General features: G+C 33.6%; 2 protein-coding genes across 2 annotated transcripts in view; both read right to left on the bottom strand.

Annotated features, from left to right (window-relative positions):
- LOC127791746 (probable disease resistance protein At4g27220) overlaps positions 1–19,742 on the bottom strand; it is a 102,795-nt gene that overhangs the window by 54,238 nt on the left and 28,815 nt on the right. The gene's annotated exons all lie outside the window — the stretch shown is intronic.
- Positions 7,796–15,621, bottom strand: LOC127791752 (uncharacterized). The gene is given in 5 exon segments (XM_052321767.1): positions 7,796–8,566; positions 8,696–9,462; positions 10,822–11,412; positions 11,693–12,250; positions 12,531–15,621. Coding segments are annotated over 5 exon segments (4,866 nt in total). The 5' UTR covers positions 15,309–15,621; the 3' UTR covers positions 7,796–8,394.

The following is a 19,742-nucleotide window of genomic DNA, read 5'->3' on the forward strand; positions in this document are numbered from 1 at the left end:
GCCGCCGCCGACCTTCAACTCCACCGCCACCACAACCAGCGCCCCTCAACGCCACTGCGACCAGTACCGCAACCACCATCATCGACCTTCAACCCCATAGCCGCCACCGCGACCAGCACCCCCCTCCGCCACATTCAACCCCACAGCCAACGCCACCGCGACCAGCCCCCCTACCGCCATCGCGACCAGCCCCCCATCGCCACCGCGACAGTATCGCGACCAGCGCCCCTCACTGCCATAGCCACCGCGACCACTCGCCCCCCCCCCCCCCAGAAAACCCTAGAACGAAGAAGATGAGATGAGTTGCGGCTGATTTGATTTTTTGTTTTGTTATTTAATTTTTTTATTTTATTTATTTATTAAACTGAATATGTGATATATTTTATTTGTATTAATTTTTTTAAATGATATTTATAAGGTTGTTGATTTTTTTTTATTTTATTTGAATTTTATTTTATAGTTTAAAATTTTGAATCAAATTTATAATTTATTAAATAAAATATCATAATAACAAAAAAAAAATCGTTTTTAAAATTTCAAAGTAAACGCGTTTTCTAGTTTTCTGTTTTAAAAAATAATTTTTCAGAATGACAAAAAGAACGCATTTTTAAAATTTTCAAAACAGACACTCAAAACACAAAACTCAAAATGAATTCAAAACTCAAAACACAAAACTCAAACACAAAGAGAACACCACCTAAATTTTTGCTTTCTGATCATGTTTCAAACTCCCTTCTAATCTAGTATTTATAGTCGTACATAATTCAGATTTTAATTTCAAAATTCATAATTCTATTTTATCTTATTAATCCTATAACCATTCACAATTCAGATTTCAACTTATTTTCTTTTATGTTACACTTTAAATCCAAATCTCGATTTCTCTCAACTAAGATCATCCTCAACCTCCTTACTCTCGTCATGCTTAAACTCTTGATTACATCCCCAAAGCTATTTTTGTGCTCTCTATGGAACAAAATTATCAACTAAATATAATTTTGCATAAAAATAAACTATAAACCCTCCTCCAATACAATTTTTACACTAATTAAATCGAGAATCATCATAATCTCAACTTCCACAAACAAATGGTCACACATTATTTAAAATTCTGTTATCCAATTATAGATACATTTTTACTATGTAACTAATAATATGACTGCCCTTTTTTATGAATACAAAAGTCTAGAATAAATATGATAACCCATTTAAAAGAGGAAGGTTGAATAGCCTATCAAAGAAAGTGGATATGATGAAATTATTCAGTTGGACACAAACTTACGTGGGCATTTAACAAAAAGAAAACATAAATCCCACAAATCTAGATTCTTCCTAAATGAAAAGGTCAAATCTATTTGAAAAATAGTAATTATTTAACCAAGTGTGGTGATATAGAAGATCCAAATAACGCGGTAGTAATCTTTTTTAAATTCTAACTAAGTATAAACGAATCTTGGATTAACTCCAACATAATTGGTGAATTTACTTCCATAACATTAAATACAAAAATTACAAAAAAAAAATACAAAAAAAATAACAAGATTGGCTATTGCTTCATCTATAATCTCAAAATAATAAAATAATCTACTAAATAAAATTTTGAAAAAAAAACAATAAAACGCTCAGATAATTATTACATGGAGATAACGACAAATGTTGAATAACAAAATTTTAGAACAAAATTTAAAAATCCTTCAACCATTACACGTAGTTAGCCAAAGCTTAACAACACATTTATCTTGACTGAAAGATTTTAAACACAATCTCTCAATAAATTTTTTGTTTTCAAACTGTGAAAACTCAATTAATCTCAAGATGTGATTTAATTAATAATTGAACCAAGAATGTCTATTTATGGTCCATAAGCATAATTAGACTAACAGTCTTAAACCTGTCACAATAGCTATTCACAAGGTAAATCAAATGCCAACTAGGTGTTTTATTTTTTTAAGTGTTTTCATGGAGCAATGAACACAATAAGGCAACAAATAGCCAACCAAGAAAGCTTGAAAAGCCTAAGAAAATGTGATTGCAGTTCACTCGATTTATCATCCATTCTATCTCCTAGAAACTTTTTGATAAAAATAAAAGCCCAATGACTGATTAATGAGAATACATCAAAGGATGCAATTTTGGCACTATTGACACTAGACTACATACTAGATAAGTCATTACAAGATATAAGATACAAGAACAAACAACCAAATCGTGGATCTTAACCTGAAGGAGTGAACTCGCAGATGTTTCTACTTTGAGGGGAGTGCGAGATCGGTCTTCAACGTGAATGAAAGATCATGCATATGTGACAACAAACTCTCTACATCAGCGACAACAAACTCTCTACATCAGCCTCAGCCTGTTTGGCTGAGTTGATAATACCTCCTTTATTAGCTTCTTCATAATCCCCTTCTAGGTCAACTTTTGCATCATCTATCCTACACAAATTAAGGTTAATGTAAAGAGTTGATTGTTTATTTAGGTTTATGAACTAAACCATACATATAGTGGCTCCTACCAGGAAAACGGATGTAATGGAACAAGTATCTAGAAAAAGTAGTACAAAAACATAGAAAGAAACTTGGCGAGAGACAATAAGTCAATGTCATGGAATCATGTAGTTCTTGGTGGTTCTTTTTGAGGGGGTTATCTATAGAATAGCTTATAAAAGTCATAATAGGCAGTAGAGTGGGTTGAGCACTCCACATCAATGCCCTTAACTCTTCAAATTTCTCCTGGTACTCAGTGACCATTCCCTCTTGTTTAAGTTTGTTGAATTCCTCAATGACATCGGCCATGTTCCTTTCTCCAAATCTAACACAATTATTCTACGAAATCAATCATCTTCACCCCATGCCCTTAGATCTGGACCATCCTTAGTACAAACAATCAGCCATTTCATTAAGATAAGTCGTAGCCAAGGTGATTCTCTGATTCTCCAGGCTGTGATAGAATTGAAAATACCTCTCACACATTCAGATCCAACAACGTGGTTTGGATCCTTCAAATAGAGATATCTCTAGCCTTAGTAGGCGGCCTTGGCTAGATTTAGGGGAGTTCAATTCTCTTACTTGATCATTCGCCTCTTCAAAGTGTGAATTTCCCACCTCTGAAGCTCCATGTGGCCTAGGTAAAATGCCTGGTCCTGATGACCCTGTCTCTAAACCTGCTCAAGGAGGGAATTTCAATGGCAACCAAAATTGAGAGAGTGCGGATAGCATGTTAATCACACTACTAATCCGTTGATCTATAAACTCCCTCTGCCCTGTTAGCTCCCTTAGAACTCCTGTAACGCCCCGTAAATGCCAAATTAAATTAATTTTGGGATAATTGGATTTAAAAGAATTATTAAAATAAGTTGTTGGGATTAAATAAAAATTTAATTATATGATTTTATGGAAATAAGAAATTAAGATAATTAATTTTGTTATTTGGGAATTTCTGGAAAGAGAAAAAAATTAAAATAAATTAATTTGTGTGATTTTTAGAAAGTTCAGGCATTTCTGTAATTATTATAGGGGGTGATTGTGTGATTAATGGAAGTTGTGGGGTGCTGGCGTGAATCGCGGAAGAGGGAAAAAGTCACCTTAAATATAATATAAGTTATATATAGGTTAAGTGAAGCTTGCGGGCTCGAGCGGTCGCGCGCGAGACTGCCAGCGGGGAGACGCGGGTTCGAGCCCCGCTGGTGCGCGCGCTGTGAAGAAATTTTGGCTGATTTTCAGCCAAAATCCTTGCCCAAAACGGCGTCGTTTTGGGCAAGGCGGTGGCAGCCATGCGCAGCTGCTGGGCGCGCCACGTGGCGTGCTGTGGGCCGCCCCTTTTGCCTCTTTTAAAGCCCGAATTCGGGCACTTCTTTTGCTCAAACAGTGAGCAAATTTTTACAGAAAATTCAGCAGCGTGCGCGACGTAAATTGTGAGATTTTGGGGCTGAAAAATTCAGATTAAATTGCGTTTAATTCCAGATTTAATTATCCAGGTATGTAGAGCAGCTAGTAATTAATATTCTGTACGGTCAGAATTTCGTTTTGCGTCCAATTTTATTAATTTTGGCAAATAATTGGGATATTGCAGTTTGTATAACTTTTACTGCTTTTGGACCCAACGAGCCTAAGGATATCTCTGATAAGGCAAGTTCTTCTTACCTATCTCGTCGTTTCTGTCGTTGGCGATTTATTGGGCCTCCCTTCGTTTGTTTCGGCCATTAATTAATTATGAAGTTTTTAAACGGTTAGTTTAAGATTTAATTTATTAAATGGATCTCGTGGGTTTTATTCGTTGGTTGCCTACGGGGGTTTGTGCCACCCCCCTGCCTGTTGGGAATGATGCCGTACTCACCCAGGACTAGGTTCTTAGCGGTTCGGGTATTAATTGGATTTTTTGGTTATTTTCTGGCTGGAGCGGTTGTGCAGTGGGGGCTAGGATCGATGGTTCGGTGACGGAGTGACTGTCGTACGGCCTACCTTAGGCCACCGGCGAGTCTCTCCTACCCACTGACCGTTGACCGGTGCCAGGCACTGCTAACTTGCTTAGCCGTTATGTGATTATAGCATGCCTGCTTATATTTTATCCTCGTTGCATGGCTTGATGTGCACATGGGTACGGGCTGCATGTTGGGATTAACATGATTTGGTTATGCTTGGTCACGGGCATTTTAGCTTGATTATAATGCATCCAGCACGGGCATATGCATCGTTTGTGGCTTACTATATGGGCGGAGCATGGCCTGATGCTTGGATGTATGGGCGTCTAGTATCACGTTGATGCTCACTACGCCATTGCATTTTATGTGCATTGCATGGCTACTGATAGTATTTAGTTCTCGGACGGGAGTACCGTTCCGAGGGAGCCTATGGCTCGGTTGTCGGGAGTACCGACGTGGATACGGGTGACGGGAGTACCGCCCCGGGACAGTGCGCACAGGTTTGTTGAGGATATTGTTGCCTTCCAGGGCAGCGGCAGGTTGGTATGGGACTTGGGTGCCAGGTGTCTTGTGTGGGCCCCAAGGACCGGTATGTGCTTTCACTATACTGCACCGTTGTGTTGTAGCGTCTCATGACTTGTGTGTACTTGTGGGGCTGTGTTTGGGATGGTTTCTTCTTTTATTTATAGCCTTTCATTTCTGATAAGCTTGCTGAGTCTTGCGACTCACCTTGCTTTCCATCATTCCAGGTAAGGGTAAAGCAAAGGCCGAGGGCGAGGATCGTTCCATTTAGCAGCCGGCCGCGTTGGTAAGGTGTACAGTTAGCTGCCCCCATCATCTCTGATGTTTTGCTAGAGACGCTGTCTTTTATTTTTGACTGTGCCAGGTTATCATTTGTACCTCCTATTGTTGGCACAGGGTCTATATGTATTTTTATATACTCCATGACCGCTGTATCAGCGGGGTGCTTGTGGGCATGCATGTTTACCGTTTTTCTTCCGCTGTTAAATTTCTTATTTATGCATGCCAAGGCATTTTTGTCTTTTGTCTATTCCTCTTCCCTTCTGTGAGCGCACTCGTTCGGATAGACCGGGTGGTTGGGATATCCGAGCGGGGGTGCTTACAACTCCAACATGGGAAGCCACCATATCTTCCCACAGCTCCTCACGAATTGTATGCATTTCTTCCCTACTTTGTGTCACCACGTCCCGAGTCTAGGTGAGCCCAACCTCCATTGCCTCCATCCTATTTTCCAACTGCTTCAATTTAGTGCCTTATGCCATTTCTCTGGACTTTACCTGAATCGTGATCTCGCCCAATTCCGTTCTATCATCACCATATCACAGCTGAAGATGACTAGCTCTAATACCAATTGTCAAGTCTCATGAGGGAGACTCAAATTCGAGAATGGAGAAAAAAGAGAAGAACAGAGAGAGAATTTGGAGGGAAAGAGAGAAAGAGTTTAGAGGGAAATAATTCAATTCACATTCAACAATGAACTCCCATCCTCTAGCGTGAGAGCCTTTTAAAGACTGTTCCTAGCGATTATATTCAAACTGAGGGTATTTTGGGAAGGCTATTGTTATAGAATTTGTTAGCTTTCGCCAATACAACTCAAATTTCAAAAACAAAAAGTATCCAATCAATCGATATTCTCATAATACCAGATATGTCATATGTCAATAATTCTTCAGATTTTGGGTTTTCTCATTATATTTACAGCATGGAAAGAACCCTCAAACTGCAGATCTTCCCATTGAATGAAATGTTATATAACACTGGTCAAACAAGATACATACTCAGAACCATAAAATCAGAAAATTTCCAGCATATACAGTGATAAGTTTACTTAGCATAATCAATCATACTTACGAACTGACCCACTTTGAGTTCATTCATTAATGTAGAACATGTCAAATAATTGCGTAAAATTAAATAATTAATTGCTCCTTTAAAGCACATATCAAATTAAATAATGTAGAACATTAGGTATACTTTCTAAGATGTAGTTGTATATAGAGTTAGAGTACTTTTAGTTGGCAGTGTGATATATGAATTATTATAAATATTTATAAATTTACAAAAATATACATTGAAAAACTAATGACTAATTTTTTTTTAGAAAATATTATGTACATATTTATTTCATCTAAGTTCCTAATCAACCTCATATTCTATTAGGAGTTGACAAATAACATTATTGATATCTCTTAGTTAAATATTAATAGTTTAACACTGAAACTCACAACACCAAACTTTTTAATTTATAAATTGTATAACAAAAAATTACTTAAATATTAATGACTTGAAATCATGAAAGTTGCAAAGGGATGAGTTCTACAGTTCTGAATAAGAATAATACACATTGATTTGAGAATCAAATCGAGTGGTGGGACCAAATGGGGCTAAGCACACACAACTGTGTGAACATGAATTGAATGAAATTTTTACCCATTCAATTCGACCATTTGATCGGATTTTAAGATTTTGTAGCAACGCCTTGTGATAATGAGCAATGAGCTCGGAGCGGGGAATATGAACAATCATGTTTGGGTGGTGGTGATGCAAATCATAATAGTGATGTGAACCACCTTTCGATCAGACTGGAACAAATAGGTCATTATTAGTTTTTATTTTTTCTTTAATCATAACAGTAACAGAGTCAAGAAAGAATTTTAATCCAAATTAAATTATAATTTTAATTCAGATCAAATTATAAAAATTATAATTATTTATAATTATATATATAAAAAATCAAAAAATAAAAAAGTCGACTGGGGCCAAGGCCCCCGTGGCTCCGCCACTTATTCACAGCTGTATATTTCTTTTAACATTGCCACCACTAAGGAAGGAGATTAAGGCAACATTTTTCATCCTCTACGACTAAGATAAATCTCTACTAAAAAAAGTCTTATATAATTTTTTTTATTTCAAACCCAAATTAATCCTTAACGGTGACAAATATAAATTTTAATTATAATGGCTAGTGTTTTAATTATTGATGAAAATTAAATTTGAATTATATGTAGAAGTTATGAATAGGTTTAGACAAGTGGGGTGACAGGAAGAAACTATTACTATTGCTCTCTGAATGAATAAATCAAAATTTTGCTCCACCACGTGATCAAATTACTTTTCTCAAGGCTCATGTTAAGGTATTAATTTTTGCATTATAAGGAATTTCTGTAAGCTTTTTTATTTTTCTAAGAATCATAGGTGGAATAACATTTCGTTTCCAAATAGATTGTTTCTTTCAATTGAAAGCCATTCTACACAATTTTTTAGTTTCTTTTTCTTTCTTTTTTTTTTCAAACAAGACAAATATAAACTTAAATAAATATATAATTCTAAACACACACACAGATATCTATCCATTAGATGAGACCCAACTAAACAAAAATGCTTTAATATTGTTATACAAACCAAAGTTATAACAAATTCTGCAATTAAAAGTTCAAAGAAAGCACACACTTTGTTATAATTATTTTAATAATAGAAATGAATCCTTCATTACATGTCCCAACATCACAAACATTAATATACATGTATATTCATATGTATATGTAACCACTTGTGCACAATGTCCCAAAAATAATATAGCAAACACCCATACCTTAAGAAAACAACAAAACAACAACTCACAACAAAACTCTATAAATATAGATCATCATATGGGGAAATAATTCAAAGTTACCTATCAATAGCGCCCAATGGACTTAATTTATCATCCTCCTCATCGATCTTGAATTGTTCACTTAATATATAGGTTTTTTTTCATCAAATCTACGTCAAAACGTGTTAAGATTTGCATTTAGTCTTTTTATATAGGTTAAGGAAAATTTCAAATTGTACCGCACCAAACAAAGAGTTGATAACAAACGAAGCAAATTTGATATTAAATTTAATTAGAAAATTGAGAAAAAAAATTTACGATAAGGGTTTATCACCATTATGTGTGTTCCATGATGTACTCTTCACTTAGATTCACACTCAGATTCCCTCTTAGATTTACTATCATATCCCAGATATATGTGGTCCCAGATTTCGTAACCATCATCTTCGTAACCTTCTTTCTTCAATAATTCATTCCGCTCGAAGCTACCTCCCCAATGTATGATTTTCCCCATGTGGTTGCTATCCTCATTCCTGTTAGGAAAAAATGGCCAGTTAATATCCATATACTTTAAATATGGAACAAATTAAAAAGTATATAAAATTGTATGAGTAAATATAAAGTAAGTGCCCACAGATTGTGTAAAGATTTCACAATTTTACCTGGCCTCAAAATATGCATTAAGATTTGTGATATCAACCTTTTCATCTCCCACCACGGCTTGCATCATCGTCGGCAACGAGAAAATTTGTCCAGAAACAAAAGTCTTCATTTTTGGACAATTCTTCACGCAAACTCCACGCAATGTTACAAAGCTAAAGGAACCTCTCTCATCATTGCAAAAGCTTTTGAGATTTGGTAGGCCAATTAAAATCAAATATTCTAATTTTAAAAATTTAATCTGCCAAGTTACCTTTTCTTCCTTTGCAGTATTAATATTATTCTCTTCAGTAATAATAATCTCTTCCATCATTTGACAACGTTCCACTACTAGCTTCTTTAGGTGTTGAAGAGTCGTAGCCATAGAATGTGTAAGCAAACTTTTCATTTGAGGACAGTTACCGATATTTATATACTTTAAGTTTCGAAGTCCCTCAATTTCATAAAGATTCTTGTTCCACAGAGACACCAACTCAGGTACGTTATTGAGCTTTAATCTTTCCACATCAACAAACAGCTCTTCACAAACGCTTGTTGTGCTATCAAGATCAATAACATGTTTGAACCCTTGACAATTCTCTAAGCATAAATAGTTGATTATTCTAGAGCTTCACCTCAGATGATGAGATAAAACCTTGGTCGAGACTTGACATCCGAGTAATCTCACACTGTGTAGATGTTCTTGTGTGCTATCCAGATCCCAAAGTTGTATCTCTCTTTTGCTTTTAAGATCTCTCAAATAGAGTGTTTTTACGTTGGGGCAAGCATCCTGCAAAAACTTATATTTTTATGATATCTAAGAATTATCATTCTTATTCTTAGAATAAATAAAATTAACAATGAATGATAAAAAAAATTAAAATTTGCACATATATATAATATATGTGTAATTTTTACTTCCTTAAAACCTACACATTCATATTTTTTTTATAAACGTCAAAATAATACTTGCTTAAAATAAAGTAATGCCTACTTATATGGGTTGAAGTTTACTGCCATAAATTCTAATTTAGTTCCTTTGATTTATGATGGAAATCATCAACAAAAATGAATTACTTCACATTTATGAAGCAATTTGCCTACCATTAATTTTTTTGGACTATAGAGAAATGGGTTTATTATATTTATTTTAAGAGCTTAGTAGCAGCTATATATGGAAGAAAAAGACATTTTTAATTGAAAGATATTACTATGAAGATTTTTTTAATTCTTTTTTCTTATAAAGTACATTAACTTTTACATCAAGTTAACTAAATAAAATAAGTTGGCTAAATAAGAAGGGCCTAAAGCAACAACAATCAAGGGAAAACAAGCCCTAAGATCACAAAAACAAAAGCAGAGCTAAATGAGGAGGCCTTGTTTTGTGGGGGAGAGAGGGATTTATTGGAGACTAGCAAGGCAAAAAAATTGTCGTATTGTTTAGGGGTAACTAAATTAACTTTTACATCTTTAAGGAGTTAGGGAAGATAACCTAGAAAGGTTACTGCTTGCATTTAGGCTGTTTCCAAGCCGGTCAAAGCCAAAATTCCTAACAAGGCTGCCACCATGTGGGATACGTAAAAAGAAACAACATACCCAGCATTAAGAAGACACTGAAACAAACAAACAAGCTAAAAATTAACAGCAAATTAAGCATGATAACTCCCATCATCATGTCCTTATTGGGAAAGGTCACCATTTGAATCCCAATGTTGTCTCATCAAGAGGGTTTTATTGGTTCGATTGTTTTTATTTAAGAATGAAAGGAAGCCTTGGTTGAGGGGCAGACCGCCCTCATAACCAGACCAATTCCCAAACTTAATAAATAAAGTTAAAACTATAATTATAAAATTAAAAAAAAGAATAAGAATTATAAAATGAACTTTTGATAATATCTAATTAATAATGATAAAAGATTCAACTTCAAATACCTGAAATATACACTTATTTTTATACGACTACATTTATAATCTAAACTAATGAAAATAATAAAAATTAAAATAAAATTATCTATTGTACGCCTCTATATTTAACTTCTAGGGAGGATTAAGACTTCACACATTATAATTGTATGTTGACGTATTAAAATTAAAATTTTATTTTTTGTTTTGATTATATATGTCCATTAGGAGAGTTAGAATATTCATACCTGAAAATTAAATAAACGTGGTGCTTCAAACTTGGAGTCATAAAAACTTCTAAGATTTTGTAAATCTTCAAGCCACAATTCTTCTAAGTCCCTGAACTTAATTGTACCATCATCGATCTTTCCTTCTCCCCTAGCCTCCGACACTATCACTTCCATTCCGAGACAACCTTTTATGCATAACTTTTGGATGCGCACAAGATGTCTAGCAACAAAAGCTGAAAATACTTGTCTCAAACTGTCACAACCCGTAATTGATATCCTTTTTAGGTGTAAATTGACAGAATTGTCATAGGAGCAGTAGTCCTCGTCACTAAGCCATGTTTTCATCAACTTGGGAAGATTACCTAAGTGAAGATCTATCAACTTTGGGAACACATCATTGAATTTAGATTTAATTGTAGAACTTTGGATATTAGGATTGAGGTCTTCAACTAATAATGTCAAAGAAGGACAATTAAAAATCCTTAATATCTCCAATTGAGAAAAAGATACTTTGTTTGATATTTCTGAAGATTGAATCGCTTGCTTGTTCCAAATATATTCCACTGGTAACTCATTAATCTTCAAACGTGTTAAGACGGGAAAAAGAACCTGTCATATAAAATTTAATATTAGGCCATACACTTTTTGTATTTTAATCTTTAATTTTATTGTTATCAACACAAAAACAATGATTAAAAAACGGATAATAAGAGTTAGCTTGACAATACAAATAAAAAGTAGTAGTTAACTTGTCCTAAGTTTATTTTTTGAAATGATAAAAAATAATTTAAAGAATAAAATAATTTTGTTGGTGACATTATATCAAACACCATCTCAAAAAAATAATTTAAATAAAAAAATAAATAACATGTTAAAAATTAATACATACCTTTTCATCAAAGATAAATTCTGCTGCTGCGGTAAAACTTGTTGTCTTCTCCATTTTGGGGTAGAAGCTTTTAAATTCTGGAAGTTTCCACAAAGTCAAGTGCTGCAATCGACTTAAAATAATTGCTTCATCAGCTACTACTTTCTCACCGTGATGATGATCTACTACTCCAATTATTTGTTCCATTTTGCTACAACACGATACTTCTAGTGTTTGAAGTTGCTGGAGTGCTTTGGCGGTGGAGGAGGAAAAGGGAAATTTCATACCGTGACAGCCATAAATTTCTAAAGAGGTTAATTTACTAAAAGGTCCCCCACCACTTGCTATCAACTTTGGGAACACATCATTCAATTTAGATTTAATTGTAGAACTTTGGATATTAGGATTGAGGTCTTCAACTAACAATGTCAAAGAAGGACAATTAAAAATCTTTAATTTCTCCAATTGAGAAAAAGATACTTTGTTTGATATTCCTGAAAATTGAATCGCTTGCTTGTTCCAAATATATTCTATTGGTAACTTTGTAATATTCAGAAGCGTTAAGACGGGAAAAAGAACCTGTCATATAAAATTTAATATTAGGCCATATACTTTTGCATTTTAATCTTTGATTTTATTATTATCAACACAAAAAAAATGGATTAAAAAACAGATAATAAGAGTTAGCTTGACAATACAAATAAAAAGTAGTAGTTAATTTGTCCTAATTTTATTTTCTAAAACGTTAAAAAATAATTTAAAGAATAAAATAAATTTGTTGGTGACATTCTATCAAACAGCATCATAAAAAAATAATTTAAATAAAAAAATAAATAACATGTTAAAAATTAATACATACCTTTTCATCAAAGATAAATTCTCCTGTTACGGTAAAACTTGTTGTCTTCTCCATTTTGGGGTAGAAGCTTTTAAATTCTGGAAGTCCTCGCAATTGCAAGTCCACCAATCGACTAAAAATAATTGCTTCATCAGCTACTACTTTCTCGCCGTTATGATGATCTACTACTCCAATTATTTGTTCCATTTTGCTACAATCCAATACGTATAGTATTTTGAGTTGTTGGAGTGCCCTGGCGATGGAGGAGGAAAAGAGAAATCTCATACCGTGACACTCAAAAAATTTTAAAGAGGTTAATTTACTAAAAGGTCCCCCACCACTTGGGATAACCTTTAGTTGTGGCTTGCCATGTAAGAACAACCCTTCCAAATGCGGAATCCTGATCAACCTCAACTCACTTACTTTGTCCATCAAGAGATGAAAACCTTTGTCCATCAAGAGATGAAATTCATCATCTGTACGATGAATATCATAAATTTCCAAAACATTGAAGGTTCGAATACGACCAATAAAAGTCGCAGAGGGAAGGTTTATAAATATTGCAAACTTAATCAATTTCTCAAATAACTTAGGGCATTCTTGTATCATAATCTTGAAACTTTCTGCTGAAATAATGATATGTAAAACTGTTAATTGAGTCAATGATTTCAGCTCAGCAATGCTCGCATTGCTCATTCCCCCACCATCTACAGTGGTATTCCATCCATTAAAGTTGCCTAAAACATATAACTCTTCTAGATAGATCAGATTAGATATCACACCCTTTGGAATCACCCTCAGCTGCCGCATTCTCAGATCCAAAGACCGCAGACAAGTCAATTTTCCAATCTCTTGTGGCAACTCTTTAATCTCAGTTTTCTCAAAACTAAGTATCTCAATGTGATTTTTTAAATCTTGAATTGTAGTTAAGTCTCCCAATAATTTGCAATTGCGTAGACATAACATTCGAAGATCATGCAACTCCAAAATTGATGATGGGAGCTCCAACGATATGTTTTCCAAATCTAAAACGGTTGCCATCTTCGTGCCTTGAAAGAAGTTATTTGGAATTATATGTGAAGATTTTCCGGGATGCAATACAAAGGTATGCAATAGTGGACAATCGAACACGCCGCAAGGAAAAGTAAAGTTATCATTGATCCTCAATGAGATTGCTGTGTGATGCTTCCAGGCATTATTGTTCGGCAACACTCGAATTTCGTGATTTACCATGAACTGTTGTCGCCCTGGCCAATCATGGCCACCTCCGTGTTCTGTTTGCTTCTCCCATGTGATAACAATTGCAAGGTCACGCATAACGTCATGCATTTTGACACAATTCTTGTTTTCTCCATTTAGCAACAAGCAGGACCTTTTCAGCATATAAATCATGTCTTGTACTTTATCTCTTGCATCTTTGAGCGTATCCCCCTCTCTTCCGAGGAACCTCAAGGCAAAGCTATATCTAACCAAGTCATCAATAGAAATCTCAGCATCTTCGGGGAACAAACAACAGAGTAAGAAGCACGACTTTGCACCCTCGTCTTTTAGAAAATCATAGCTCAACTTTAAGGGGGTATAACCCGCTAGTTCAACTCCTTCAATGCCTTCAATGTATTTTAGAGGGGACTTAGCTAATTGGGAAAGTGCATTTCGCCACACCACCTCTTCCTGGCCCTTTAATGCAACTCCAACTGCTACTATAGCAATAGGCAGATCTGCACATTTCTTGCATACCTCTCTTGCTGTGCATTCATCAACTCCAAAATCTCCTGTCACCTTCCTAAACAACTCCCACCCTTCTTCCTCCTTCAAGTAATCAATGAAAAAAGGTGAATGAACGTTCATCCCTTTGAGCACGTCTTCTTTACGCGAGGTTAGCATAATTTTGCAACCTTTGGGGCCAGGGCCCGAAATAGGAATTCCAATTTCATTCAAGTTTAGTCCTTGCCAAAGGTCATCCAATATTACCAGTATCTTTCTTTTCCCGTTAGACAATGCCTTTAGTAGCTCATCTGCTTTTCCTAACTCACTGTTTTGTCCATACTTGAGTTCCAGTTGGGGTGCAAGATCTTCTTGAAGTTTTGAGGTGTTTGGATCTTTAGACACAACTGCTATCACAATCTTATCAAAAATTCCTTGTTTCTTAGCTTCTTTGGCAACCTTTTTCACCATCGTCGTCTTCCCAGCACCACCAGGCCCATGGACCCCAATCATGCCAACCCCTGAATCCTTCAAAGCATTCATGATGTCGTCAAAAACTGAAGCTCTTGATGAGAACGTGGTGTAATAATAAGGAGAATCAAAGAGCAGATCCGATTGGAACGGTGCATCATATGACACTGGCAACCTCTCTAGCTGGTCACCCCTACCTATCAGTTCTATGGCCTTCGACTTCTTCTTGTCAGCTTCCATTCCCCTTTCGTGACGCCACATTAAGTTGGGACACATGCAGCCCGGAAAACACTTGAAAGATTCTCCGTTTTCTTGTTGACGCAGGAAATTGGCGAAGTCTCGTTCCATCTGTTCTCTGTTTTCTTGTTGACGCAGGAAGTTGGCGATGTCTCGTTCCATCTGTTCTACTTCCCCTAGCCAACTGGAGACCTCAGTTTCAATGGATCTCCCATTGCGTGTGGCTGTATCCACCAGTCCCTGGATTCTCTCCTTTTTTTCACCGAGCGTCCTATTTTCTTGTTCCAGTCGGTGGACCAGATCCTCGTATTGAAAGACATAAGCCCCATGCCTCATCACGGTTTCGTTGAAAAGAAAACTGAGAATCGTCCGCACACATGAATCCATGATGTTTATTCAAAATCAAATTGCTCCCGTCCTGTGAAATGAGATTTCAAAGAGGTAGCTATATATACATATATGTGCGCGCGTGTCAGGAGACTAAGGAGGAGGAGAAAATCCAAACAATATATTCTTCTTCCTTTCTGTCTTTATTCTATCTAGGTTGGTACCATTCGAACTCATATCTTGATTCAACTCAACTGCCAAAGAAAATAAAAGAGAGAGAGAGAGAGAGACTCACCAGTTCTTGCTTTCAGCAAGCTAATCATCAGAATATAAATGCAGAGAGAGAGAGAGAAAGGAAGAGATGAATATATACCTCTGGCTCTTCTTAAATGAGAGGAAGCAGCTGGAGAGACAGAAGAGAGAGGTGAGTAGGTGCTCTTCTTGTAAAGTAAAAAATTAATAGAGAGAAGAGAACAATAAGAAGAAAGGGTGGTGTTGGTGTGTTTGAGATAGAGATGTACCTAATCGATCTTCAACCAAAGCTTTTGGATCTCAGATCCACCACAGCATGCAGATGCAGGGGAGACGACGAAGCTCCAATCCAGACGAAAGAAAGATGCTGTTTGGTATTGCAATAGTAAAGATGCTATTTTCTTCGGCGGAATTGGAAAGCAAAACTTGACAGCTAACTTTAACTCTTGACGGAATTAAAGGACAATGGGAATTGCAATAGTAATGCAATTCCCATTAGTAATTGCAAAGTGGGGTCGATTTGTCAGTATTATCAAACATATAGTTTTTTCTTTTTTAATTTTTCTTAAAATGAAAAAATTTACACATTATAGCCACACACATCTTTTCACGTGGAATGTTTTTTTAATAAAAATAAATAAACATATAAAATATTAATGTAAAATTGTCAACAAAAATTAAAATTTCACGTGGAATGCTTTTCAATAAAAATTTGTACGTGCCCATTTTATAACAAAATAAATATATTTTATATTAAAATATAAAAATAACTTACATAAAAAAAATTTATTATTAAGAGCATTTCATGACAATAACAGTGATAATGAAGTTTTGTTGTCCCTATTCACAAATCACAGAACTGATATGTTGCCCGATGCTCCCCCACCACAATATATATATAATAATTTTATATTTTTTCAAAATATTACTATAAATTATTATTTAAATATATTATTACTTCTTTAATTAGAATTATAGCTATAATTATAATCATAATTAATAATTTAAATAACTTCCCTTCAATTAAACCCTCCATTTCACCCCTCAATTAAATTATGCTAGATTTCTTAAAATAAATAAATAAATTATTAATTATATTAGATTAAAAAAATAAATAAATTATATCTATTTTTGTCTGAGCTATATTAGTGTCGGATAATAAAAATAATTTAATATTTAAATAACTCAAATATTGAACCGTTAATCGTATCTGTCAAATAAATATATAACTGAATCAATCAAATTATTTAGATATTTAATCGATTCAGTTATACCTTTGATAGATATAATTAAAAATATAAAATAAGTATAAATTTTATTATGATTAAATAAGTAAATAAATTATTATTAATTATTATAATTCTTAAAATAATTATAATTATAACTATAATTCTAATTAAAGAATTAACAATATATTTAAATAATAATTTATAATACTATTTTAAAAAATATAAAATTATTATATATATATTGGGGGGTGTTTGAAAGCTGGGGTGGGGGAACGAATCTGGTGGTGGGTGGGGTCTGCGTCCGATAACATAAGATTGTTCGACAAAGGTAACATATCAAATCTGTCACAAATCAGGATGATATTTTTTATTTGAAGTTATAATTCAAACATTGAAAGTTAGACAACACCGTATATACTTTATTTATTTGAAGTCAGAATTAAATCATGAAATTGAGATAATTTTAAATTTTTATTTAATTTTTTTTCACTCATGTGATGTGGTGGCTTAAATTTTTGATTAGTTTATTAAATATTAAATGTAATAATTAATAGAAAAAAATACACCGATTAAATATTTCCTCCTTTTACTTCTCATGTGACTTGTCAGTTCTGTTCTCTCTCATCTCATTGCTTATTTTCTCTTTCCTTGTATCCAATGCCACAATTGACTCCGAGACTGTTTGACTTATCGATTTTTTTCATAGCTTTTAAGTTATTTAGCTTTCAAATTAAAAGTTAGATAGTGTTTAACCTAATAACGTGTTTAGATAAATATATTTTTAAATTATCAATTAATATTTATATGTTTAGTTTGAAAGAACTAATAAACTATTAAAATTTGATAAAAAGACCAAAATAGACATGATATTGAATGATGTAAAGTTTTATTATTAAATATTAATAAATTATACATAATTATTAAAAATATATTAATACAATATTACTATATATATTATATGTCATATATAATAATAATATATATTATTTTATGTTATATATATACACTATATATATATTTATATACTCAGCAATAGTGAGAAGAAGAGGGCGATGGCACAACCCACCAAACGACGGCTTGTGGCAACTTTGCTAGACGACACCAACAACGAATCTAGAGAAGGGGCGATGGCGAATTTGGAGGAGGGGCGACGGCAAAAGCGAATCTATGAATGAGGGGCGATGACGGATCTGTGAAGGAAAATAGGAGAAGAAAGAAACAAGCTATAAGTATTCATGTTTGAGGACAAAATAGTAATAGCATTAGTCAACGCAAATAGCTTCTTTCGCAAAAGCTAGGGGGTACCAACTTTCTCAAACGCTATTGTGGTAGCATTTAAGCTGTCCAATTTTTAAGCTGATTTGTGTTGCCAAACACATCACCCAAAAATGCTACTTAGCTAAAAAGCTAGTGAAACAACATATAAGCAATCAAACCACTAAGCCAAACAGCCTCTCCATAACACACCCCATCTATTTGAGTACTCTAGAGTAATTTGATTTGATATTTTTATATAAATTAAATTACAGTTTGTTAATGAATATATGAAATAAAAAATAAAAAATATTTTAAATAATTTTTTTATTATATTAATTAAATTTATTTAATAACTCTTAAAAAAATATGAAGTAATTTTTTATTTAAAATTATTTAAATAAATTTATCTCTCTGTAGTTAAATTTATTTTATATTTTATAAATAAAAAAATAATTCATATACTCTAAATATATTTTTAAAAAATTAATAAAAATTTTAAATAATTTTTTATGTTATATTAATTATTTTATATCTTAATTTAGAAATTATTTTAATTTTATTTTAATATAATTTTATTTTTTATTCATTTTAATAAAAGTTATATAAATTTATAATATAATATATTAATGTAGTATTGTAAAGTAAACAACTGCCTCTTAGGGGTGTTCAAAAAAATTAATGCACCACAAAAATCAGCCAAATCAAATCGAATCGAACTGAATTGATCGGTTTTTTTTTTTTTTGCGGTCGAAAACGATTTGGATTATGTCCAAACCGCGGAGTTTGCGGTTTTGACAATTTACGGTTCGGTTTTAAGTCAAATCATCCAAGAAAAAAATAAAAAAATTATTATTATAAAAATATAATAATTGGTAGCCCATCCTATTTATATTTTATACTATTTTGTCTTTATTTTTTGCTCCTATTTATTTACATTTAATTATCTTTATTTATCAATATTTGTGTCTTTATTTACTATTTTTAAATATCTTTTTTAGTGATTTTAAGTAGCATTTTAAACCACGATAAATCGCACCAAACCAGATCGTAGTCTGATTTAGTTGAAAAATCGCACTAACAATTTGACGTGCTAAAAATAATTTAGACTGACCAAATCAAGCCGCGAACACCCCTAATACTTCTTCTTAAATGAGAGAAAGAGTTGGAGAGACAAAAGAGAGAGGTGGTTAGGTCTTCTCGTAAAATAAAAATTAAAGAGAAAATAGATTGGAGGTAATAATAAGAAGAAACTGAGTAGCTGTTGTGTTTGAAATATATTTCATTTTTGGATTATCCTATTTGCACCATTTAACTTATGCTCTTGAAGAAGTTTTATCTTATTACATAAGATAAGAATGAAGCCCTAAAAACATAGATAAATTGGCAAAAGAAGAACCGTTTGAGTGTTACTCCTTGGATTTTCAGGTTCTGTATTCAAATTTTGATAGAAATCTCAAGAATTAAAAATTATCTTGAAAATTAAAAAATACCAAACAATTCTCACGTTAGCAGAAAAAAGTTAGGAATAAAAACTCACGATTAAATTTATTAATTTACAACTCTTATTAGAATCGTGAGTTCGAATAAAATGGAGCGCTCGTGATTAAAAAAAATAACAATGAAGATTAATATAAATCTAACGCCCAATCACTTTAACTATTCCACCTACAATTCAATTTTAATTTTCAGCCAAGCAAGGAAGCAGAGGAATCAACTTTCGCTGTGACGGGGTTAACTTTGGCGGTGCAAAGGACAA

This window comes from Diospyros lotus, chromosome 15 (assembly GCF_014633365.1).
Source record: "Diospyros lotus cultivar Yz01 chromosome 15, ASM1463336v1, whole genome shotgun sequence".
Taxonomy (NCBI): Eukaryota; Viridiplantae; Streptophyta; class Magnoliopsida; order Ericales; family Ebenaceae; genus Diospyros; species Diospyros lotus.